The 26,399-nt window shown below is 39.5% G+C and overlaps 1 protein-coding gene across 1 annotated transcript; it reads right to left on the reverse strand.

The window, feature by feature from the left end:
- Positions 1 to 630: 630 nt before the first annotated feature.
- On the reverse strand, positions 631 to 9,160 carry LOC139454134 (zinc finger TRAF-type-containing protein 1-B-like). The gene is made up of 4 exons (XM_071235659.1): positions 8,960 to 9,160; positions 7,113 to 7,351; positions 5,530 to 5,741; positions 631 to 4,993 (listed from the first exon to the last, which is right to left on the reverse strand). The coding sequence occupies exons 1-4, from the start codon at positions 9,158 to 9,160 to the stop codon at positions 4,605 to 4,607; spliced, it is 1,041 nt and encodes a 346-aa protein (XP_071091760.1). The 3' UTR covers positions 631 to 4,604.
- Between the last annotated feature and the right edge of the window lie 17,239 nt (positions 9,161 to 26,399).

Genomic DNA, 26,399 nt, shown 5'->3' on the forward strand with positions numbered 1-26,399 from the left:
AGCATATACCGGTACAACATAAAAATGAATAAAAAACAAAACTTTGGGATTTGGTGCCATGTGCAACCTTCCTTTATACCTTCCGTGTTTTTGTCAAATCTGTGTTTCTGTGTCAAGCAGTAAAGAAGCCCCAAAGACTTTCTGGAGTTCTCTGCTTTGTGACCTCAGCACTGTACTGACTACAGGCACTTGCTACAGGAACACGTTGCCAGTACTAAAATTGTATAGCCACAACAGTGTAGATTACTTCCAGTGCTATGAAAGAGGAATCCACTCCATGGTTGAAGCTGTGCTTCCTGTTAATGGTTCAAGTATTTGACATCTCTTGTCACAAACTATTACAGGTTATATTTTCTCTTAACATGCCTTTTGTTCAAGTCAAGCCCAGTGGTTAAAGCACATTCTGACCACACAGGGTTGATTTCTGCCATGGCTACAATGTGTGAAGTCCACAGCATTGATTTTGCTGGAATACTAAACACAACGTAAACCCACACTCACCCAAAGTTCAAAACATGTTGTAATTTGATCATAATGTGGATCGTAATGATCAGCTTCAATGCACTCCCAATTATGTTGTGTCACCTTGTATAACATTACGGTGTTAAATGATAAGACAGCACAGACACATAACTGAAAAAAACTTTATTCTGATCGAGGAAGAGCAAGAATTGACAAGAGAAGGCATAACTGCATGACACAAACACAAAAACAAGCTTGTCTTCGTTTCTGATGTGAAACATATTCATGTCTGCATAATCCACAAATCATTTTGTCCAGTATCGTTTCACTTACCACTTACCTATGAGTATACATCATCAAAACCTGCAGCACCTGAACCAGCCAACTCCATGCCTCCCCATCTAGGATAAATTACACTAAGTCTGGTGATAAATACTATAAAACAAGAAAGACAAAAGCTAGCAGATGGTCCTACAAGTGCTCCTAATGTCCTCTGAAACAGGATTGATGAAGGACCCCAGAAACACCCACCACTGCAGCTATGTGATTTCTGAAATACATTTTTCTTTTCGTAACTTGACAGAAGTACATGAAATAGAAAGAATATTAAGTTCTGGACAAGTGCTAAGGTAAATGTGCAAAAACAAAGTATTAAGAGATCAAACCGTTATAAGGCCAAACTTTTCAGTTACTTGGATAATAAGGAAATAGACTAGTGAAACAAAATTTAAAGTTGTTGCATGTATTATGATTAAATCATTTGAAAATTGTATTGAGGATTCTAAAGATCATAAAATCATGTAAAGGGTTAGGTAAGTACATTTGAGTACATCATTAATTTTTATTGGAAATTTTGACTAGCTCATGATCTGCAAGTAACAAGAAGAATGGCCTAACATGTTAGTATCTGTTAGATGGAGTCCATAGAATCAAAGACGTATATAGAATGTATGTACGTCCGTGATAGAATCTAAAATACAGTTTCTGCTTAACAGTAATCATTGAGAGGTATGTCACAAGTTTAGGACTATGGTAATCAAAGGAAGATAACTCTTCACAGACTAAATGAAGTATGGTACATGAGTATATATATATATATCACATAAATGTATCAAACACTGAAATTAACATGATATTTACATCATACATAACTCTAAAACAAGTATGATTATCATTAATCCCTTATGGAATATTATAACCTTTAACATGTGTAAAAGCCAAATATAACAGTTTTGGAAGTAGAGTCCAGTGTTTACTGTGATATTATCTACATACTACAGGTCTTAAATAGTAAACGTGAGAGTATCACAATATGGAATTGATTGAATAAAATAATTAAATAACATCTGAATTTACAATATACATGTATATTACAAAAGGCCCCATTGTTTTCATCTTAAATTACTATTAAAATCAACATGTTTTCTTCAAAACTATTGTCAATGATGATAAAATAAGACAGTTTGATTATTGTATGTGTGATAAAGTTGTCTGAGCAATAAAGTCAGTGTTACAAATAATGAGCAAATTTATCTAAATTAAATCGAAATTAGTATTGAGTTTGACCCTTTGACAGCTATTTGACCAATCTCACTAAAATCAGATCTCAGTACTACAAAGTAGCGATAGCAAGCACTGAGATTTAATTTGAATGACATTGGCCAATTTTAAACTTTCTGTGAGTTTTTTTTATCTCATACCTGGTAAAAAGTTTATCATTGTTCTATGATAAAATGAATTATGTTCCCTTCATAACAATTTACTTCAAATTAACAAAGATATTTTCAGAAAGTTTGGTCAAAAGTCCAATTAACATAAGTTGAAAATACAAGCAAATATTGCCATGAAACATGTGAGACTTTTATAAAGCACAGAGCTTTCTGAGCAGGATATAAACTGATTGACACTTCAGGGTAAATCTAATACAGGAAATTATAATGTTCACAGCAGCACATCATATTTCACATACTGTACCCTCATACAAATTATGACAATATCAAAACTAGTAAAATCCTAGATATTTTTTATATTTGTATACTTATCCTGCATTACCCTTCATGAGTAATGCAGAATAAGTTAATAAATATAATGTATTTCGTTAATAAACCACCACAAATTGTATGCTACCATTAACAATGTACTTTGAATAATGTATCATATCACTAGCACCAGGTATCATTACAAATTCACTGACTTGCTTGCTTTAAACATCACTGTGCCTACAATTGACTTGACATATGTATGCTCCACATACTTTGGAATATCCTTATAACAAACGTCTATTTACAATGTCAATGACAAAGACAGTGTTATGTACACACACTTAGAAGAATGCCCACATTCATATATCTATCTTCAATAAGCAGAAAAGTTGAGGTACTTCTGTAAATGTAATCCATGACAAATGTGTATTTTAGAATCATAAAACCAGTTAAATGCTGATGTAAGGTTACCCATAACCAAAGTGCCAAAAATTTACAAATCAGTAACAAATAAATGCAATTTCTTGCCATAACTTTTGTTAAATTGGTATTCAGTTATAAACAGTGCAATCTGTATGCATCAAGACATCAGTCCTTCAAAACCAAATTTGAGTTACCACCCATGCACAAGAGATTATGCGTGTACAGAGAAAAAGGTTTTGCATCCATGTATGAAACAATGCAACTCTTCATAACCTATTCTGAGAATACACAATACCTTTGTGTTAATCAATAAAATAATGTAAAAAATAAACAATGTGCTATAATTTGTAGAATAATCATAAGAGAAGTATGTTTTAGTAAAAAAGAAAGTCAGACACAAATCCTAATCGTTGTCTCTTAGCAAAACTCTCAATGATGAATAGCTTTCCAAATCCATACAATCATTTACCATAATAAGTTACGTCTAACTTACAGGTTGTGTTCTGATATACATTGTCTACACCTACAGAAGTCTATAGAAAATGACTAGCAATAGGCAACATAGGATGTACATTGGATTGAGTATATTGAAATTGACTATTACCTTACCTTTAATAAATAGAATTAAGAGATTAATATCTCCATTTACATAACAAACAATGAAGAATATTGAATGAAAGTTGAGGTAAAACAATGACCATACTCGTATTCATAACTTTCATTAGTAATAATTTAGTGATCTACACTGGATAATGTTATCTGCTTATCTAGAGCTGTCTAATGCTGTATTTCTCATAGCTTAAACAAAAAATCTGAAATTCCTTTTACATCACTTAACAAATAGAAGGAAAGTAAAAAAGAAATTTATATCATCAAATAATTAACAATGTATCAACAAGCGCAAATATAAAATACTGATAAAAAAACATGATTTTTCAAACATTCACAGTACACCTGTGATAAGCAAGTAGGTTTTAAAATCTAAACAATTCTACAGCTAAGACTACAGAGACAAATGGTACAAAATACTTGTCAGTTAAGTATTAATTTATCTCGCCCTTCATGTACAATGATAACCAACTGCAAGATCCTCCCAAGATAAACCCAAGGACTAATTTTGTCAGAGCAACAAGACATTTTAGGATTTGGTTGGTTGGTTAGTTGATTTACACCACACTCAGCAAAATTCCAGCTATATGATGGTGGTCTGTAAATAATCAAATCTGGACCAGACAATCCAGAGATTGATATCATGAGCATCGACCAATGGAAGCATGAAGCCAGAACAAAAGTTACTTTCAGGATGAGTGTTGACAAACTAATTTAAGAACAACAGGCTCTTTGGATTAAAATCAATATCTACAATTCTGTCTAAAATTATATACCATCAATTTCAAATTCAAGTCACTTGGGTCTCATCTTTAGAAGATCTTTACAATAAGTATCAGTCAATACAATACAGGCCTTCTCACACTGACAGTTCTACACAGTTCACACAAACCCTAAAGAACACAAAAGAGAAGTCTGTCAGCAACTGTCTCTGAACAAATCCATACCCAGGTCCAAGTTGTCAACTAACTGCCTGTTTCAGTGTGATGCCTGCACACACTCGTCCTCCAGCAACTGTCAGTGTGAGGCCGCCACTCACTAAACCTGCTATCTATTTAACAATTATGACTGTTGTAGAATTGAAGTACAAGAGAAAACATGACGGCAAAGATGGAGATGAGCTTGGTTCTAGGAGACCTGGAACATAATGATCCTGAAATTGATGGTCCTGGTGGCCAGGAGTTTGTTGCATTCAGTAGAGTCTGTGATAGGAAAATGTTTCACTTCTGTCTCGGTGCTGTCGCTTGTGAACTCATGCTCATATATGGCTGGGTTAACTTTCATGTCACCATACGGACCTTTCAGGGCCAAGAAGTGCAGACGCAACGGACTGCTGATGCGGCTCTTCAGGACGAGCTGGTACACAAGCTTGCGCTGACATGCCTGAGTTGGGTTTTTGTGGTCACTGTTGACGTGAGCTTTGATCACCCACTGCTGGTTGAAAGCCGAGAAGCGACTTGTTTCATAGAACAACTTAGTGATGAAGTCATCAGTTCTGTAGGGTTTCAACTGCAGGTCTGCATAGGGAAGACGAAGCAGAAAATTAACAAAAATACAGAGCGCTACATTACAAAACATTGCCATTATCTTCCTTTCTTATCAAAGGACTACTCTTAGAATAAACTACTAGAATAAACAGAAACTTTACATAGTCCATGTCAAAGCCAAATTCTCACTTTCAATAAATTCTGATTTGAACAAACCGACAGCAAATCTTATCGAAACAGAAATAAATTTGTAAATAAACTGTGATGAAAGATTGCTTACTGTTTATATGGTCATATTAAATACATTGCATTTGTACAGAACATTGGATTTACATTATTTTCAAAAGATACTGTCTTTATCAGAGAGGTTTACAAGATGGAGTTACTGAGTTGGGTTTCAACTCTGCTTTTAATGTATGCATAATGTGCAAGGTAAGCCTGTACTTATGCAGTTCTAAGATGCTCACAACTTCAGTGAAACCCATGAGCATGGGTATGGAGTAAGGTATGTTTTAAGAATATCTTGGCACAAAGACTACAATGTCATAATATACACAAACTCCTACCATTGAAAGTGATCTTCTCCAGCGACAACAGTGAGAATATTTTACTGTAGAGCTGTTTCTCTTCCAGCTGTTTCAAGTCCAGGACTTTGAGCGCCTCTAGAACCTCACTCCCGCTCTTCTTTGGGTGGGCACACGATGTTTCATGCTCCCTCCCCTCGTGGTAGGGACCTAGCCACGGGCACCCAATCTTGGCATATTTGCAAGCAGTGGGCCTGTGGAAGATAAGAATGGAAGATATACTACTAGTAACAAAATCCTGTAAAATTTGCGATCGTTACGGCCATGACCATACTTACAATTACTTGAACCTGGGTTGTCTCTCAAAGCCTTGAACCTGAAAATGTCTCACATGAAAATATCTAATACAGTTCTACTAATGCTTTCCTTTTCCTACATTTGGCTTCAGACGTTGCAGAAACTGTAACTAAATGAGGGTAAAATGGACCTGTTACTCTTACCTGAAAAAAACTGCCCTTGTTTAACATCATTCTGAACTTATTGTGATACTAGCTACTAACCAAACCATTTTGGGCTATTTTTCTTTTCTTCATCACAAATCATCCATTGTGAGTGACCAAATGAATCAAAACTTGTTAAATACTGCTCCTATCTAAGACAGAAATGGTAAAGGAACAAAATCGTCCAAAAAGTCAGAACATTGTTTGGGCCAAAAACAAAGACTCAGCATTCACTGGAATAGGGTTGAAAGGGCTTTCAGTTTGGAGCACTGGTATAGCACAAATATTGATGTGTCGAAACTGGGGTGGTGAACTCATAGTTTCCACTGCGTACTTTGATTTCACAACTGCAGTTGGTGAACATATGAATAGCCTCCACGCAGTCTGATAACATCTTATCAGAAATGTATTCAACCATTCTACAATACATTTTATACAGGAATCAAACATTCCAAAAAGTGAACATTTGAAAACAAAATTGATGGAGTACTCTTTGGAGTGCATTTTCATTTCTTTAACGCTAATTAGTTAGCTATATCCCCACTATGTATATTTCAATAGAAAAAAAAAATTACAAATCCAGAAGAGCAACCCATCGTAACAATTCAAACTGATTTTTGTTTGCAAATATTCCAGATGCTCCATATGGCTAACAATTTTGAATTTTGGTAAAAAGAGAAGAAAATGAAGAAGAGAACAAAGAGATAAATCTGCACAAACACAATTTATGCCATAATTGTACTGTCATTACCACAACATACATACATACTGTACAACCTGGGCATGCTACTGCAGCATGTTAAGAGACATAAAATACTTGCCGCCTCAACAGTTGAAGTACTGTTGCTCAACTCCAACAACCTAGGCGCTGCTAAATCTTCCGCTTATGAGACCATGGCTGAACAACTCCATTCCTGGTTAAATGACAGAAAATAGAAAACGTGTGGTTCTGGTTAAAACATGTTAACATAAACCTAACCAACAAGGCAAGGAACTGTATGTGTGTCCCCCTCACACATGCAGTTGCTTGCTGGGCTAAGCTAAGGTGAACCTGTGGAGAAAAGGGCAGATTAGTTCTAGCCTAACCTTACGGTTAGGACGCTTACCCTACCTAAGCCCGCTTACCTTTCCGCACACAACTCCCTCTCATGATGGTCAAGGATGTTGCGAGGCAGCTTCTGGTTGCAGTACTGGCATTCTGTGGGAAGTTCTGATGCGGCTTTCTCAACAGCAAGATTTCTAGTGCAGAGATTCTTGGAGATTTCACATCGGCAGTTGGGGCAAGTTGCTGTTTCATCTTTGAGACGTGCATCAGCTAGGAGATGGTTGAAACATCCTGCACACATTAGATGTCCATTTGTGCACTGAAAGTAGAAACATTTTCATTAATTATTAATCATTTTTAGGTGTACAGGTTGAATTTATGTCATCCTTATTAACTGCAATTAATTTGAAATAAACTCTTGCATCACGTCATCAATACCAGCCCTGTATCAATTTGTCAGAGGCAGATCCAGGGCCCACTTTCACAAAGTGACCTTAGTGCTAAGATGATCGTATCTCCCATACTTTAACATAGGCTTACAACAGTCTTAGCACTAAGATCGCTTTGTGCAAGTGGGCCGTGTTTAAAAAGGGGGTGCACAAGGTAACCTAGGGAACACACATGTGACAGAGAGACTGGTGACTGCAAAAAGGAAGGTGCGCACCCCCTGCACCCTCTCTCGTGATCCAGTGATGTTTTGATTAGAGGACTTAAAATGCTACTTCACTCTGATTTATATTGTTACAATTCATTTTTGATTTTGATTCCTTGTCAGAGCAGGCCCTAAAATATTCCTTTGGCTACCAGGAAAATAAATGTAGCTTCTTTTTTTTTATAACAAACAGTATCCCATGAAAATATTATAGTATGCATTGGTAAATTTTGTACCTGTGTGCCTTATTGTGAAATAGTATCTAATTAATTTAGATAATTTTCCTTTAGGTCTGGCAGTGTATCAGATACAGTGCAACAACAGTCAACTCCAGTGTCCTGTGTACAAATATATCTACAAACAAATCATGACGTGACTAAAATATTTACACACAGGTCATGACAAATACATATATGATTAAATTATTTGCTCATACCCAGTTCTGAATATTATATAAGTATATATCCATAATACTCCATCCAGTGTAATCAGTTATTTCACTAATTAATGCATAATCATAAATCTATAATGTATGTATAATTGGATAAAAAAAATTGTTGTAAAAGACAACAAACATTTGCACTGAACATATTTGGATGACAATGCATAAATCACCATGACATAGGCATAGCGGTACCTGGCCCGACACACACCCTCAAACCATCTTATAATTGCACAAGTCTGATATAAAAGCAAAGGCCTCGAACTAGAGTGAATAATGCGCACGCCTATAGTTCGCTTGGTTGTTTCATAACGCAATTAACATGGTCATTAGCTTTTGTTAATATTAATGGATCTGGAAATATGCCAGAATTATCATTGGCTAGCATCCCAAAATAGCACTGCTCAGATGACACGTCTCCATCACGTGATTCACTGCACTTGGCAGAGGGCAGAGCGATCTTGGGTATTTCCTAATCGACAATTTCCAGATTCTATTGATCTAGCAGCACAGAAAACTTGTAATTCGTTCTTCCCATAAAATTTCTGTGAAAATGCACTTCAACGAACTGGTATAAGACTGAATTCCTCAAAAAGTGCATTGTTTTTCTTCTGGTCAGCTGTGTGCATTTAGTAAACAAATTCTCAGCTGACAGATACGAGACTCCGGAAATAACTTTGACCTTTACTCCCCAACCACCAAAGACTGCTTTTCACGACTTCACCCGTGATTTAACCTCAGTGACATTCAAAGTATGCTACGACCAGTTAAGCAAGCTGGTTACATTAAAGGAGCTGAACATTTTGACAAGCTGAGCCCATCCCCCAAACTACCTGGTAGCAAGTCCTGGGCAGATCCAAACATACAGCACAGCACAGGATGCCACTGAGACGATCTTCGAGCTTGTAACCTATAGATAAACAATGATCTGACAACTTTTGTTTCTTGAGTTGTGGCTCAAAAGATGACATGTTTTCTTTGTCTTCGTTTTCGTCGCGAAGAACTTGACGTGGAGCGTCTGCACTCTCGGCCATCTTGTTTGTTTGTAAATTTACCGTGACGTCAGAGCGTGGAATAACTGTTCCCATGACGTGATGGACAGCCAATAAATGGGGTTCGTTGGGAGCATTAACCTCTTCCTCGACCAATCAAAAGCCGTGCATACTCCGAAAGTAGATGCAATTAGTAGTCGTTTGTTTCCGTTGCTTAGGCGGAGGTTTACGATGATTAATTTAGAACTCCTGACCAATAAAATGCGGGTTGGCTTGGCAGGTCACCTCGAATGGACGAATATGCCAAAGCGATATCCATGACTGCGTGCTTGGAATGCAACTTTGCTAGCCCATACTTGTTTCCAAATCAGCTACCATTTTAGACTGGCTTACATTACAAGCCATGACCTGAATTCCACCCAACGAGAACCGTAGTGGAAGGAAATTAATTCACGCAGCTGCTCGCTCCCGTTTGTTGTGATGATGCAATGTATTAGATCTACACTGTTCCAAAATACCAACAAAAACGGACTTATAATTTGCAAATTACATCAACGTCATTAAATGGGGATATTGTCTAACATTTTTAACATTATAAATTGAAACATAATAAAAGCAAACAAAACATGATTTAAAAATTTAGAAATCAACAAATAACATTTTATCAATACTATGAACAAGGCACATATATATTAATGTTTTATGATTTCACGTACGCAGAGGTTATTTTTCAAACATTTTTTTTTCGAGCACGTAGACCATGATTATTCTTTAGCTGTTATTAAGTTTTTCTATCCCAATCACAATCAAAATTTGAGACTCACGTTGGTTAACCGTGTGCTTACATGCAAGGCGAGACACGACACAAACACACTAGTACAATCAACTGGCTGACCATATCATACATTATTCATATCACGACGTCGTGATATATTAAGTATGCTTTTATCATACAACGATATTTGCACCTGCATATTACCTTCCCCTTTGGTTCTATATAATCTGTTCCAATTAAACGTCCATTTTTTTACAAATTGTTTGGGTTTCTTTAATTAATTGCATAATTATTATTTTATGCGTTCGTCACAATCATTATACATAGGACACCGATTCCTGAGCATTCTTAATTATCGGATGTGAGCTGGCATATTGTCCTGCTACAATTAATGCTATTTGTGTTCGGGCAACAGACAGCCAACATCACACAGTAAATACCCGGTTGATTAATTCTGTAAGAAACTGGGTCAGCCCGACGGCAGTGTTGTGGTGATGTTGATTTCGCAAGACTAACTCTGTATGTTGATGTGTGACTTTTACTTTGTATATACTGAGCGACGGAATTAAGAGAACATGTGTCAGTATGTGGAGTTAGGGTAACAGTTAGCAATATGTGGAGTTAGGGTAACAGTTAGCAATATGTGGAGTTAGGGTAACAGTTAGCAATATGTGGAGTTAGGGTAACAGTTAGCAATATGTGGAGTTAGAGTAACAGTTAGCAAGACCCTAGTTAACTTTTGACAGGGGAAATGGGGGTGGGGGGTGGGTGCAAATATTTGTACAAGTATCACTTGTCCCCAACTTGATTCAACTTAAACTGTTTTCTATTAAAAAAATCCCCCCCCCCCCCTCCACCCCCAGAAAAACAGTTGTTAAGTTATAGTTATAAAGTATAATAAAAAGGAGCCGAGAGACTTCTTCATTTTCATATACTGCAGTAATCTAGACTTGCCAAACATTGTAGATTTGCATGGGCTGTATTGGATATATTTGTTTCAGGGTCTGTACGAGAGACTAAAATCTTATTGATTCCACAGATGTGTAACTGCATATGCTTGACTTAAACTTTGCACTGAGGGAGGCATAATAAGAGACCACGTATAAAAGCAGTCAGTCTATATAACGTCTTGTATAATACTGATAAGAGAGTATATGGTACCGTCAGTTCCCAAACGAAGCCATGGTAACGAATCGGTCCGGGGAAATATGGATATACAAAGGCTTGATATTTGAGATGTATATTAAATCACATGACCATGTAGCTAATGATAATAACAAACTCGCAGACGAGTTTTTTTGCGAGTTTGTTTATTATTATTAGTTACATGGTCTTGTGATTAAATCTTACAGTGGATATGAAGAATTAGAACTTATATACAGGTCACCGTCCTAACGCTTAAAATACCTCACACAGGGACAGCGACGGATGCCTGATACAGTACGTTATGTAGACTGGAACAACCTGTAAATTCTGGTGGTATATGCGGGATATTCTTTCAATGAAAGGCTTCCCTTCAAATATGTTTCCATATGTTTTTCTATTATTATTTATCTGAATTACCAACGTAAATGACGCTAATGATGCCATGGTAACTTATATGGACATGCTGTATATTCCGGATGTATATTAAATCTTACATTGAATATGAAAAATTAGAACTTATATACAGGTCACCGTCCTAAACCTTAAAATAACTCACACAGGGACAGCGACGGATGCCTGATAGCTGCCATCATGGCAAAGATGGGGAGACAAAAGACGAACAAGACACATCTTTTCATGACATGACATCACATATATTTATCAACTTATATTACCATGCATTAGAAACACATGACAGTACTGCTTTCAGCTGACACCAGAGTATGGGCGACGGCACGGTACGATCAAATGGTTCGCGTTAGAAGGTAATTCTAGCTGATTCATGTACACCACCTTCCAACTTAGATTTGAACATGAAGCAACCATGCGCCAATTAATATGTATATAACACTCTGTGACTGACAGACGGACAGCGGATGCCATACATGTTTACTTGTTTACTGACGACTAATGAAGACTTCGTGCACCTCTCAATGAATACAAAAACATGCATATAGAATATGACATGTATGTATTTTTCATATCAGGGGTAAAATTAATTCTGCATTGTTGGTGTGTGGGAACAACGACTGACCAAAGTCCACCGTTATCGGAAATAGTAACCAGATAGCTCCTACACTGTGTCAAGTTTCGTTATCTGTTGACTTGTCCATGAGCATACACACAGTGTTAGCATACCCCGTTGTTACTTAAGGTCAAGTGCATTGAATTCTACATGAAAGCATCCTAAACAACAAGCAGTCTACCAGCTTAACATTATGATATAACCACTTATAAATAATTATGAACCCAAATAAAAGAACACTTATCAGTTGAAACGTCGCGGCTTCCCTTTGTGTGTATAAGAGCTTATCACCAACGAAAACAAAACTGGCTGAAGTTTGGTTTTTATATCTGGTGTGGCAGTAATACTCAATATCGATGTATACTGGAACAACCTGTCATCCTGGTGGTATATGCGGCATATTTTTGTAATCAAAGGCTTCCCTTCAAATATGTTTCCATAACAGTATGCATAGTGTAATAATACTGGTTAGTGTATAACAGTGTGCAGTGGAAATGAACATTTTGTGTATAACAGTATGTATAGTGTAATAATAGTGTTTGATATATAACAATGTGTTGTGTAAATAAACGTTTTGTGTATAACAGTATGTATAGTGTAATAATAGTGTTTAACAGTGTGTAGTGGAAATGATCATTTTGTGTATAACAGTATGTATAGTGTAATAATAGTGTTTAGTGTATAACAGTGTGTAGTGGAAATGATCATTTTGTGTATAACTGTATGTATAGTGTAATAATAGTGTTTAACAGTGTGTAGTGGAAATTATCATTTTGTGTATAACAGTATGTATAGTGTAATACTAGTGTTTAACAGTGTGTAGTGGAAATTATCATTTTGTGTATAACAGTATGTATAGTGTAATAATAGTGTTTAGTGTATAACAGTGTGTAGCGGAATGACACTTGATATGTTTCCATATTTCTTTCTATCAATAATCAGCTTCAGACTGTTGAAGAAAAAAAGAATTGCCTGCCACAAAAAATACATTGTTCAAGGTATTTATCTTTAAAATATTATTAAGGCGCATAGTTTAAAATAACATAATATCTTGTTTTGTAGTTGTAGCTGAAATAATAATAATCCTGATACAAAGTCCAGCCAGAATATCCCCCCTACCAGAATACGAAAGGGTTATCCCCTAAGGCTATACAAAGTAATTAATCAAATTTATGTGAATTTTAATATTGTTAAATTTATTTTTAAAAATACTTATGACTCAAAATAGACGTAGTTGCACACGATACCAAAGTTATATGTACAGCGTCACCACTGATGTGCGGATATAATGTTCTGTAATCGTTAGGAACACTGTGTCATAATGAGCGGATTGCGTCATGTTGCTTCACGTGTCGGAGGTAACACTGGGTAACACGAGGTAACAGTGTTATCATGTCCCACGCTGCTGTGGCGGGATGGTGGATAACCGCTGGCGGTGTTACAACCGATATATACCGATATATACCTACTTTGCAAGTCCAGACTTGTCAAATTACTGTAGACATGATTGGGATATTTTTGTTTCTGGTTTCGTATGAGAGACTGTCTGGTGCTCTTTCTTGCTGGTTGTGTGGGAACACCCACGCACATTGATGAGAGTCTGAGTGAATTGTTTCTAATTACATTTTCTGTTGTCAAGTGTGGAGCGCTCTGGTTTGTGTAGGAGTAAGTGAGACGGAGTAGATAGAGCTAAAGCAATATTTCTGCCGTGTCAGGACGATGTGCAGTACACACTATATCTGAATACTGAACAGACAGCCAATAGCAGATCCTCGGAATGGAAGCAGATCGTCTGGATATGCGATGACACATCACAGCGAATTGGCCAGGTCATGTCAGGACTATATCATCTTAAGACTTTGAGGCCAGGGTAGACTAACATCTAATCTCTTAAATGAACTTACAGACTGTTTTTTATATATTTTAATAAAATATTAGACAAAGGCGCCAAGAGACTTTCTTCATTCTCAGAAAAAGCAGTAGTCTAGACTTGCCCACTGTTATAGACTTGCGCGGGATATATATGGAAATAATATATTTCAGGGTCTGTATCCGGGGAGAAAATGCTGTCTAAACAATAAATCGGGGTATACGTACACTGTTTAGTACAGACACAGGTTGGTTTGATCACGGACCTATATAACCGGTTATACAAGTCCGTGGTTTGATGGAATAGAATCGAGACATATATGTTAAACAGCGGCGCTTGCATGGCGAAGTTGCGAACTGAATTGAATTCTATTACGCTAAGACCTCAAACAGCAACATAAAAAGCGCGTGCATATCTGCATGTATATTTACATGCCTCCAGAAATAGTTTACTTGTGATTTAAAAGTTTTCAAATTTAATTTTAATGATGTTATGGAAGACACCCTCTGAAGAGATTATCTGAATTGAGTTTCATGTCTGTTAGTGGGAATCTTTATTGATTACATCCGTCATTGAAAGTGTGATATATGCCGTATTTGCATGTAACTTAATCCAAAGCGGTGGAGATAAATTCACATGCAGTGCTTTAGACTTCCGTTTAGCTTCTGAAAATATATAATCTTGATGGAAACAAGCAACACCATTTAAAATTAAAAGGTGCCCTAGTGAGGAAAATTCAGACACGCTTCATTTCGTTCTATAGCATTACGGTAAGAGCTCAACGGAAGCGATAATATCATGATTCAGGGACTGTGAGACAGGCTAGCACTTCCTTTATTGACAGCTTCATTTTCCCCGCATCTTTTCATGCTGAATTGAGTAGCAGCTCTTGTAGGAGACAACACATGCAGACTAGAGAAACCGATAAGCGCCAATGTTGTTTTATTGCAGAGTTGGTATTGAAACAAAAACATCGCGAGGTTTGTTGACTTGCACAATTTCTGCTTCCTGAAATTGGTCCTGGTCCTGGAATATTGCTGAGTGCGGCGTTAAACAACAAACCAAACAACCAACCATTGTTCTGGGCTCCTTCTGGATTTTATAATTTATATTTTGTAGATATATATTTTTATATAAGACTACTTTATTTCTGGGACTAAATGTAAACCGCCATATCATGCATTTAGTTTTCTCTTACGACCGGCATGGGTTGTTGCATGGCTCTATTGTAACCTGGAATTCCCAATGAGAAGTGTACTGCATGCTGTATCTCCATAGGTCCCCGTATTCTATCAGCAAATGTTTGACCCTGGCAACACATTTAAACCTGGAACTCCAGTTGCACAGAAGGCACGGGTGTTCCAGTTGGCTGAAGCACCACTATGTGCTGTGCAGAGTTGCGTCCCTTAGGCGTTTCCAGAAACCTATGATCGTGTGTTCGAATCCCACATTTGCCCTGATTGTTTTTCCCGAAATACGTACATGTAAGTAACAAGGCAGATATGCGTGTACGTCACAATACACACACACACACACACACACACACACACACACACACACACACACACACACACACACACACACACACACACACACACAGTGGACGTGGTACGTAAAAAGACACATATACTTGACGTTGTGCGTAACAAGACACACACACACACACACACATGAAAACGATGAAAACGACGAAAGCAAGAGTGGTAGGTACGTCTTCCCTTTAGACAATATGTTTTCAGTCGACGTAAGGGAATATACTGTATACTGTATTATCAGGTGTGCATATATATTACATATATTACCAATAGGAGTTCGTAATCGATGACTATTATCATTTTTGCTTCATTATGATTGGCTAGTCCATGCCAATTGTTCAACTGTTTTCACTGAAAGCGTAACGGCCCAAAGCAACGTGACGTCATCTGTAGACTATGACGCCATGCACTGTTCATTACGTCACAGTTTTACGTGACGTCACAGGAATTACGGATTATCTGCCCCGTGTGAATGAACAAATTACGGCATTGATTCAAGTGAGAATTAAAACAATATTATCCAGAAGTGTAGAATTATTGCATTGTAATGACTTTCCGATATTTACACATGTGCATTTTAGCGATTTTCTATTCTGATTGGTCAGTTATAGCCAAATGGCGCTGAATGTTAATAAATAGATACCCCTTGCAGTTTTTGAAGCACGCGTATTAGGCCATACTTAAAAATTGCACGAAATCGAAAAATTGTCAGGGTGATGCAGTTGTCATGGAAACTTTCTTGCAGTTGGTTGAACGTAGTCCCAAAACAAATCCTGATTATCGAGATTCTGATGTTGTTGCCTTTCACCAACTGTTAGCAACAGCAGTAGTGGAGATATCTCTTCTGCTACCTCTTCTTTCAGCACTATCAGTATATTAGGCGACACCAGTCCCGTGTTAACTAAAATCACAAACATAAACTCATACATGAAGTTTTCTATACAATCGAAGACGCAGTCGCAAACGCAATAGAAACGCAACAGCAAACGAAATAGAAACGCAACAGCAAACGCAACAGCAAACGCAATAGCAAACGCAAGAGCTTAAGGTGATAGTGAGTTCCTGGCTTAAAAATGTTACATTTAAAACCTCACGCAGGCCATGCAGGTTTATCTGCTATTTGAACACACATTAAGATCACAACAGTATTGTTTTCTTCAATCTATAGTTCATTCAAAGTAACACAATATGTTTACTATGATGTTTTGTTGTTGTTGTATAGTTGTTGTTTAACGTTGCACTCAGCAAGTGTTTCTTGATATAATAAACGAACATGGACCAGGCAAACAAGTGATTGAAATCACGTCATCGGGGTACACGGACTGTCGGCGGAGTCATAAAGACTGAACACCATGTAAGTTTTGTTTGTTTGTTTGTTTGTTTTTGTTTAACGCCACACTCAGCAATATTCCAGCTATATGAGCACGGTCTGTAAATAATCGAGTATGGACCAGACAATCCGGTGATTGACATCATGAGCATCGATCCACGCAATTGAGATACGATGACATGCATAAACCAAGTCAGCTAGCCTGACCACCCGATCCCGTTAGTCGCCTCTTACGCCATGTAAGTCGACGCTTGTAACAAGCAAAGGTACAAAAATGATCAATTTTATTCCGGAATCCCCACGGAATTAATAAGGATGGCATTCCGACATTTTCACCTCTCAGCGTCCCAAAGTTGAGACACAGCAACAGTATCCAAGGTAGGCATGGATTCGTGGCGTCCGTCGGAACTATGCGTTATGCATTGTTGGATATCCCCAGACTAACAACCAGCCCCTAAGATGCAAACTATTTTACAGAAAAAATAGTTGTTAAATTATCTTTAATTAAATATAATAAAAATGAGACAAAAGACTTTCTTCATTTTCTGAAACTGCAATGATATAGACTTGCCAAATATTATAGACTTGCATGGGCTGTATTGGATATATGTGTTTCAGGGTCTGTATGACAGACCGCCTTATCCCAGTCTAAACAATGTAATTATAGGGCCCTGTGTGGAACTCAGTATCTGTCTCTGTACCACTGGGGTAATCATAAACTAGGAGACTGATAACACATTACGCAAATTTGAGTTGGCAGAAAAGCAAAGTGGTGTATCAACGCCTAGAATTGTACCGCCAAGTGACCCGAGGCGAGTCACTCTTAAGTGATACAGGTGAACATTCCAAGGCGAGACCCACCACACACCCTTTACACGTGACCAACACATGCAAACATTCCCGTCCTCGTAACAACACTTTCAAGGCAGAGTGGCGCAGTCAGTTGCCGGGGAGTAAGTCAAAAATGACATTTTCAAAAGCAAGCTGCTCTGTATATGATTAGAAACAATTTAAATATAATCTGTAATTTTATAAGGCAATCTTGCCCAAACCTATTTCATTATGGAAATATGTCTGATTGATCCATACATACGTGGTGAATATAACGTTAACATCCCTACACTTCTTACACTTTCGCCACAGGTGTTGCAGATTATCACTAATGGCACATGCACTTATGTATTGGTCATGAATAGAAATAGCATGTTATAACCTTAGACTAACATATAGTCTATGAAATCATTTATTACAAAATACATTTATCTCCTCTAAAATAGAAACAAATAATTTTCCTGATGCTGATTTCATTTCATGTGGAATAGAGCTGGCTGGACTCGCTTTTATATACATTTAGATAAATTCGTTTTCATAAAATACATATATTCCACAGCCATAGTGCAGGACTACCATAAATTCAGAGAATGCTTACACCATTTTAGCTATGGTCATAGCCTTGCTCCAAGGCTCCACTGATTGGTAAATCTGTGGGTGTACAGTAATTCTATCCTTATTATAGGCAAGGCTAGATAAGCGGACGGTACATGGACTTTTATTGAGCCGCCAGTCTCTTATAAGGACAACTATATAATTTATATAATCTAGAAATAATGTTTTGAACTAATAATTATTGCCTTGGAGACTTGTGCAAGTCTACTATTGTCAGTACAGGTATGCTAACATTCTGCGGGTGAATAGTTTATAGGACACCAGCTGGGCAGTGCGAGAAAGTGGAACATTCATATGTCGTTAAACTGGCTGGCCAGGTCAGGCTAATTTTATTACCTATTGTGCCCTGTAATTCCCTCACATATACGGATGAAACGAAATAAGGGAACATTCGAATATTTCAGGAGGAAAGCCAGAAATGATGCAGGTCTCAGTCGTTCCCGCTTTGGTAAAACCCACAAGCACGGGTATGGTGCTGCCAAATCTAGAAAATATATTTGTGGCGAACCGGGATTCGAACCCACAATCACAGGTTTCTGGCGTGCCCAAGGGACGCAACCCTGCACAGTGAATTGCGGCGCCTTAGACGACTGGCCAACCGTGGCCCCTGTTTTTAGGCGAAATGGGATGTTGGCGAATATGGACAATGCCGATGTTATCACTAATGTTAAATAAAGGTGTGTTGTTATTAAAAGCATGATCCCTTCATGTGTAAGTAAAAATATCATTGTTGACGTGTGATGTAGTGACGTCATGGCCGACGGTGACTATCACATTATCATTGTTACAGTGTTGTCATTGTTGAAGTCATGCCGAAAATACTGAAAGTCGTTCCCATTTAGCTTCACGATACGCGGTTTTCAGCATGGAATTCAGGGGCGGCGGGGTAGCCCAGCGGTTCACTCGTCACGCCAGTGTATGCCCCCCCCCCCCCCCCCCCCCCCCCCCCCGGTGGCAGTGCTGAAGTGTTGCTGACAGCGACGTAAACCCAAACTCACTCATTCAATTACAAAGTGTGGAAATAGAGAAATGATTACATACGTTCGTGTAATAATCCTTATCTATACGCTGAATATGATTCACCAAATGAGTCAGAGCGTTAAATGTTAGCATCTTGTGTCAATAAATTGCCAAACAATCCAACCTATCTTTAGCCAATAAACATCAAGAAATTGCTTCTAGTTGTCCTATATTTATTTACATCAGTATGTTACAATTATTTTAGGTCAAGGTCTGTACACCTCAGTGCAGGGATATATTTTCTAACGATATTAGGGAATTTTCAGCTCATATTTTATGAGAGCTGCGTGTTTTGTTCCATGCATAGAAATATTCCAATCATTGCCTTTGTGCGTTGTTTTACGTTTGAACCACCAATGTACATATTGTTATTCACATAGGTGATAATACAATATTGATATGCCTAAATCTATATATTTATGACAATGAGCGACTAACACATAAACTGGATAAGAATTCATAATAATATTGTATATATAACTAGCTATATGGCCATTCGTTGTAGAAATGATCACAATGGGGCGTTGTGACACATTGCATCCCCATCTAGTTGTGGCATGGGTAGTCTGACCCTGAAACAAATATATCCAATACAGCCCATGCAAGTCTATAATGTTTGGCAAGTCTAGATTACTGCAGTATCTGAAAAAGAAGAAAGTCTCTGGTCTCCTATCTTTATATTTTATAATTATGATTTAACAACTGTTTTTTTCTGTAAAATATGTTCATTTCAGAGACTAGATGTTAGTCTAGGGCATGAGGGGCCTTGTGGTCAAAGGCGCCGAGAAGTGCAGAGTTGCGTCCCTTTGGCGTGCCTGAAAGCCATGAGCATGGGTATGGTGAAGACTAACGCTTATATATATTTAATATAATTTGAATAGAAACAAACAACTACATGTAAATTGAAAAATAGTCCCATTGAGATGAAAACATGTTGAAAATCTAGACTTGATTCATATACAGCTATAATATTACAGTAAGGGCTGGGCGAAAGGGAAATAATAGGGTTCAGAGACTGTGAGACAGACGGTAGGGTATGGTGCGGACAGGTTGATAATTATCACAATTAGGGCGAATCTGGGATTCGAACCCACATCTTAGCACGCTTAGGGCTAATTGCACATCGGCTTTTCGATTTATATCTAAATGAACCGAAAAAATACACAGTCAATCCTTAAATAGATGTTCTAGTTATACAATTTAACCTGGATCTTGGTATTATCTTGGCTTTGTATGTTAATCTCAACATGTACCATATATAGTTGGACCTGATGTTGCTTACATTATTTCTTCTGTTTGTGTGTGTTTGGTGAAAGACACAAAAACCTTCGTCCCCTATCTGCCTGCTAGCATGCTGCAGGAGGCACTGACGATACTGACGTGTCAGTTGCACGTGTTTACACACAACTCAAACACACAGGTCACGACCTTGTCATGGACAGATGTAGTTTTCAATCAACACTTAACACAGCGTTGTATAGCTGTTGATTAGCTGTCAACACCTGCGGTGTGGGGTCACGTCACGTGACGTTTGTCACACTGGAAGGTCAGGTAGCTGACCAGGTGGGTGGTACTGTTATGGAGATAGTTATGAGCCAGCTAATAGAGAATAAAAAGGGACGTTCTCAACTCGTTTTATTCTGTTATTGGATACTACCACGACCGAATATCGCATAATTTCATGTAGAGAGTCCCACATTTGAAATCAGACTTCCTTGATAAGCAGACCGCCTCCGCGGTACAGTGGATAAAGCGTCAGCCCAGAGAGAGGAAAGTCGTTAGTTCGATCCCCTGGCCGTGCAATACCAAAAGACGTTGTTAACCTGTCTGGCGTTCGCCATTAAGTGAGTGAGTTAAAGCTTTACGTCACATCGGCAATATTTCAGCCATATCGCGACGACCGCCATTAAGAGGATAAAACGAAGGGCTGGTCGATTCGGAGTCAGTATTCTGTGTCTGAGAGGGGTATTCATGTTAACCTGCGGCATGGTATCTCAGTGGACAAATATAGTAATACCAGGATGTATCTGGGATGGTACAAGCAGCCCGATGAAGAACTAGGGTACAACTGGTCTTCCGCATCCCTGCTTGTAATAGATGACCAACGGAGTCGGGTGCACCAGTGCTCAGGCTCGTTGACTTCGTTGATGAATGTCATCGTATCACAATTGTGGACATCGATGCTCATGATGTCAGTCCCTGGATTGTCTAGTACAGACTCGAGTATTTACAGATCGCGGTCATATGGCTGGAATATTGTTGAGTGTGGCGTTAAACAGTTCACTACAACACAACAAAAAGCAGCCACACACACACACACACACACACACACACACACACACACACACACACACACACACACATGGTCTGAAGTCGATCAGAAGAGTCATCTGGGAGTTTTTATTTCAGGAGGATCTGGTTCATCCTCGATAATCAAGGGTATTCTATTCTATTATGACACCTGATTATGATGATGCAGTCTGTTATGACTGTATATTGGCTTTAGGGTCAAAGGATATAAAGGTGCAAATATTTTAAATGAGCATTATACTTTGGGCTAGTTCGCTCAGACTATTTATTTGTTAGCGATGATGCCCATAGCAAAATGTCGTCATATAAACCCATGTCTAAAACAATGATTGTAATCCACTGGTCATCATGTCATAGACAGTTTTATTATATACTTCAGTGTTTAAGACTGAGTTTTCTGAAGTTGAGAAAAGTGACATTTCATTGCAATGAACACAACACTTGATATTTCACTGCTGTGAACATAACACTTTGACGGAACTATTGTGATACAAGAGTGGCCTCTCTGAACACACAAATGTAAATGTCTCACTTAACTCGTCAATCGAGACTGTTCGTTTCGCAAAGTGCCATTTTTGTTACTTGACCAGCGTGTTTTCTTTCGCTTATCAGTCTCGTTTTCAATAATACTTTTGGTTAAAGTTGATTTTTGTATATAATCATATCTATATGTATTATACAGAACTTTCGCGATCCTAAATATTTTTTGTCACCTTGTTTATATGTTTTGTGATTTTGCAAACACAAAGGGTGGTGACCCGTCCCTGTGTGTCAGATAGGGAGAATTTACGTTTCAAGGTTTTACATTTGTAATGAAATAATTTCCGGTAGACAACTACACAAAAATTATATCATAAATAGGATATATATGTCTCGTGAAATATCATATCATATCCCTCAGAGAAACATGATATTTCACTCGACACATGAAATATCCTCTATTTATGTGATGTCATTTCAACGATGTCTCCACATGTGATCGGGAAACCCACTTTTTCTCAGAAAATGATTCGCAACTGGGAATTACGGAATATCTGCCCCTCGTCAAATAATGTTGAAAGTTCCTCGCCAAAGCTCTTGACTTACAAAACTAATTCAGTAGGGGCAGTTACTCCGTAGTTCCCCGAAGCCCGTGTTATATGTTCTTTTCTAATAAATATATTGCAAGTGGTTCCGGTTTTTGATTGGCTAACCAGTCAATTTTCTTTTTGCGTTTATACCTCCAAAACCCGAAAAATCGGCAACTCCCACTGACGGACAACAGTGATGGTAATGGATGGGTAAGGAAAACAGAGAGACAGTTTATTTGGTAATTTAGGCATCACGGCTCACAGTACAATGCAGTTTTTGATATTAACATTTGTCACGTGATGTACATGATTAGATTTTAAATCCCCCGAATTCACCTTCCCTGGACTCATTACATTCCACGGATTCACTGTACCCCCGTCCCTGAACTCCCACCAATCTCCAGATTCACTATATCCCCGTCCCTGGATTCGCAATAATCCCCGGATTCACTGTATCCCCGTCCCTTGACTTGCCACATTCCCCGGATTCACTGTATCCCCGTCCCTTGACTCCCCACATTCCCCGGATTCACTGTATCCCCGTCCCTTGACTCCCCACATTCCCCGGATTCACTGTACATCCCCGTCCCTTGACTTGCCACATTTCACGGATTCACTGTATCCCCGTCCCTGGACTCCCCACATTCCCCGGATTCATTGTATCCCCGTCCCTTGAATTGCCACATTTCACGGATTCACTGTATCCCCGTCCGTAGACTCCCCACATTCCCCGGATTCACTGTATCCCCGTCCCTTGACTTGCCACATTTCACGGATTCACTATATCCCCGTCCCTTGACTTGCAACATTTCACGGATTCACTGTATCCCCGTCCCTTGACTTGCCACATTTCACGGATTCACTGTATCCCCGTCCCTTGACTTGCCACATTTCACGGATTCACTGTATCCCCGTTCCTGGACTCCCCACATTCCCCGGATTCACTGTACATCCCCGTCCCTTGACTTGCCACATTTCACGGATTAACTGTATCCCCGTCCGTAGACTCCCCACATTCCCCGGATTCACTGTATCCCCGTCCCTTGAATTGCCACATTTCACGGATTCACTGTATCCCGGTCCCTTGACTCCCCACATTCCCCGGATTCACTGTATCCCGGTCCCTTGACTCCCAACATTCCCCGGATTCACTGTATCCCCGTCCCTTGAATTGCCACATTTCACGGATTCACTGTATCCCCGTCCCTTGACTTGCCACATTTCACGGATTCGCTATATCCCCGTCCCTTGACTTGCAACATTTGACGGATTCACTGTATTCCCGTCCGTAGACTCCCCACATTCCCCGGATTCACTGTATCCCCGTCCCTTGACTCCCCACATTTCACGGATTCACTGTATTCCCGTCCGTAGACTCCCCACATTTCACGGATTCACTGTATCCCGGTCCCTTGACTCCCCACATTCCCCGGATTCACTGTATCCCCGTCCCTTGACTCCCCACATTCCCCGGATTCACTGTATCCCCGTCCCTTGACTTGCCACATTTCACGGATTCGCTGTATCCCCGTCCCTTGACTTGCCACATTTCACGGATTCACTGTATCCCCGTCCCTTGACTCCCCACATTTCACGGATTCACTGTATCCCCGTCCGTAGACTCCCCACATTCCCCGGATTCACTGTATCCCCGTCCCTTGACTCCCCACATTCCCCGGATTCACTGTATCCCCGTCCGTAGACTCCCCACATTCCCCGGATTCACTGTATCCCCGTCCCTTGACTCCCCACATTTCACGGATTCACTGTATCCCCGTCCCTTGACTCCCCACATTCCCCGGATTCACTGTATCCCCGTCCCTTGACTTGCCACATTTCACGGATTCGCTGTATCCCCGTCCCTTGACTTGCCACATTTCACGGATTCACTGTATCCCCGTCCCTTGACTTGCCACATTTCACGGATTCACTATATGCCCGTCCCTTGACTCCCCACATTCCCCGGATTCACTGTATCCCCGTCCGTAGACCCCCCACATTTCCCGGATTCACTGTATCCCCGTCCGTAGACCCCCCACATTTCCCGGATTCACTGTATCCCCGTCCCTTGACTCCCCACATTCCCGTGGATTGACTGTTCACCCGTCCGTAGACTCGCCACATTCCTGGACTCATTACATTCCCCAGATTCATTGTACCCCTTTCCCTGAACTCCCACCATTCCCCAGTTTCACTGTATCCCCGTCCCTGGATTCGCAATAATCCCCAGTTTCACTGTATCTCCGTCCCTGGATTTGCAATAATCCCCAGTTTCACTGTATCCCCGTCCCTGGATTCGCAATAATCCCCAGTTTCACTGTATCCCCGTCCCTGGATTCGCAATAATCCCCAGTTTCACTGTACCCCCGTTCCTGGACTCCCCATGCACATTCCCTGGATTCGCTGTATTCCCGGACACGCCACATTTCCCGAATTCACTGTATTCCCGTCTCTGTACTCCCCATATTCCCCGGATTAGGGTGAATGGCCGTTCCTGGTCACACTACATTCGCCAGATTTATTGCATCTCCATCGGCACACTTCCACCTCCGTCCATGGATTTACCACAAACCCCGGATTCAGTACATCAGCGTCAATGGACGCACCATATATTCCCCGCATGGGGGTGTATCTCCGTCTCTGGCCTCGCCACATTTCAAAGATTTACTGTATCCCCATTCCTGCATTCCTTACATTCCTCGGATTCAGTAAACCTCCTTCCCTAGACTCACCTGGTCTGTCATACAGACCCTGAAACAAATATATCCAATAGAGCCTATGCAAGTCCATAATATTTGGCAAGTCTAGACTACTGCGGTTTCTGAAAATTAAGACATCTCTGGGCTCCTATTTATTATATTATATAACTATAAGTTAACAACTGTTTTTTTCTGTAAATATATTCATTTCAGAGACTAGATGTTAAACTATTGACTCAACATACACTCCAGATTGGGGCGCATATCCGTCCCGAGAAGTCACCACATTCCCCGGACTGGGGAGCATCGCCATCTCTGGACAAGTCACATTCCCTGATTCAGTACATGTCTGTCCCTGGAAATCATCGCGTCTATTTCCCAGGACTCCCTACAATCTCCGGAATCCCCGCATCGCCACTGGACTCCCGCATTCCCTGGATTCCTTGTATCTTAACTGGACTCCCCTCAATCCCGGATTTAAATGTCTCTCCGTCCCTTGACTCGGTCCAATCCCTGAATCCCTAGGTATACCTATCTATGTCCCTTGCTACCCGTGTACATCCATGAATGGAAGACCCGTGACGATTCCGGAGTAGAATAGGTCTTCAGCAACCCATGCTTGCCGTAAAAGGTGACTATGCTTGCGTAAAAGGCGACTAACGGGATCGGGTGGTCAGACTCGATGACTTGATTGATGCATGTCATTGATCCCAATTGCGTGGATCAATGCTCATGATATTAATCACTGGATTGTCTGGTCCAGACTCGATTATTTACAGACCGCCGTCATATAGCTGGAATATTGCTGGGTGCGGCGTTAAACAACAAACCAAAAACCATGAATGGAAGCTCGAGGTATAGCCCTCTCACTCCATAGATACTCTGGGTATGTCCACCCAAGGAAGCTCTTGGTTCGGCCATCTCTATGTTACCAACTACAAATGAGGAAAGTCTGCAGCACCGCCTCGGGTTGCCGGGTGAGTTTGTTACGGAACATGAAACCACCAAAGCTGCACTTTGAATGAATGTGTGTAATATTTTTTTAGCCACATCTCA

Source organism: Haliotis cracherodii, unplaced genomic scaffold (genome assembly GCF_022045235.1).
Source record: "Haliotis cracherodii isolate W230 unplaced genomic scaffold, xgHalCrac1.p SCAF_10, whole genome shotgun sequence".
NCBI lineage: Eukaryota > Metazoa > Mollusca > Gastropoda > Lepetellida > Haliotidae > Haliotis > Haliotis cracherodii.

Coding starts and splice junctions, on each gene's coding strand:
- LOC139454134 (XM_071235659.1), bottom strand. CDS start 9,160: ATGGCCGAGAGTGCAGACGCTCCACGTCAAGTTCTTCGCGACGAAAAC. Junction 7,352..8,959: donor TGCCCAGGACTTGCTACCAG/GTAGTTTGGGGG, acceptor TTCTACTTTCAG/TGCACAAATGGACATCTAAT. Junction 4,994..5,529: donor GGAGAAGATCACTTTCAATG/GTAGGAGTTTGT, acceptor TTCCCTATGCAG/ACCTGCAGTTGAAACCCTAC.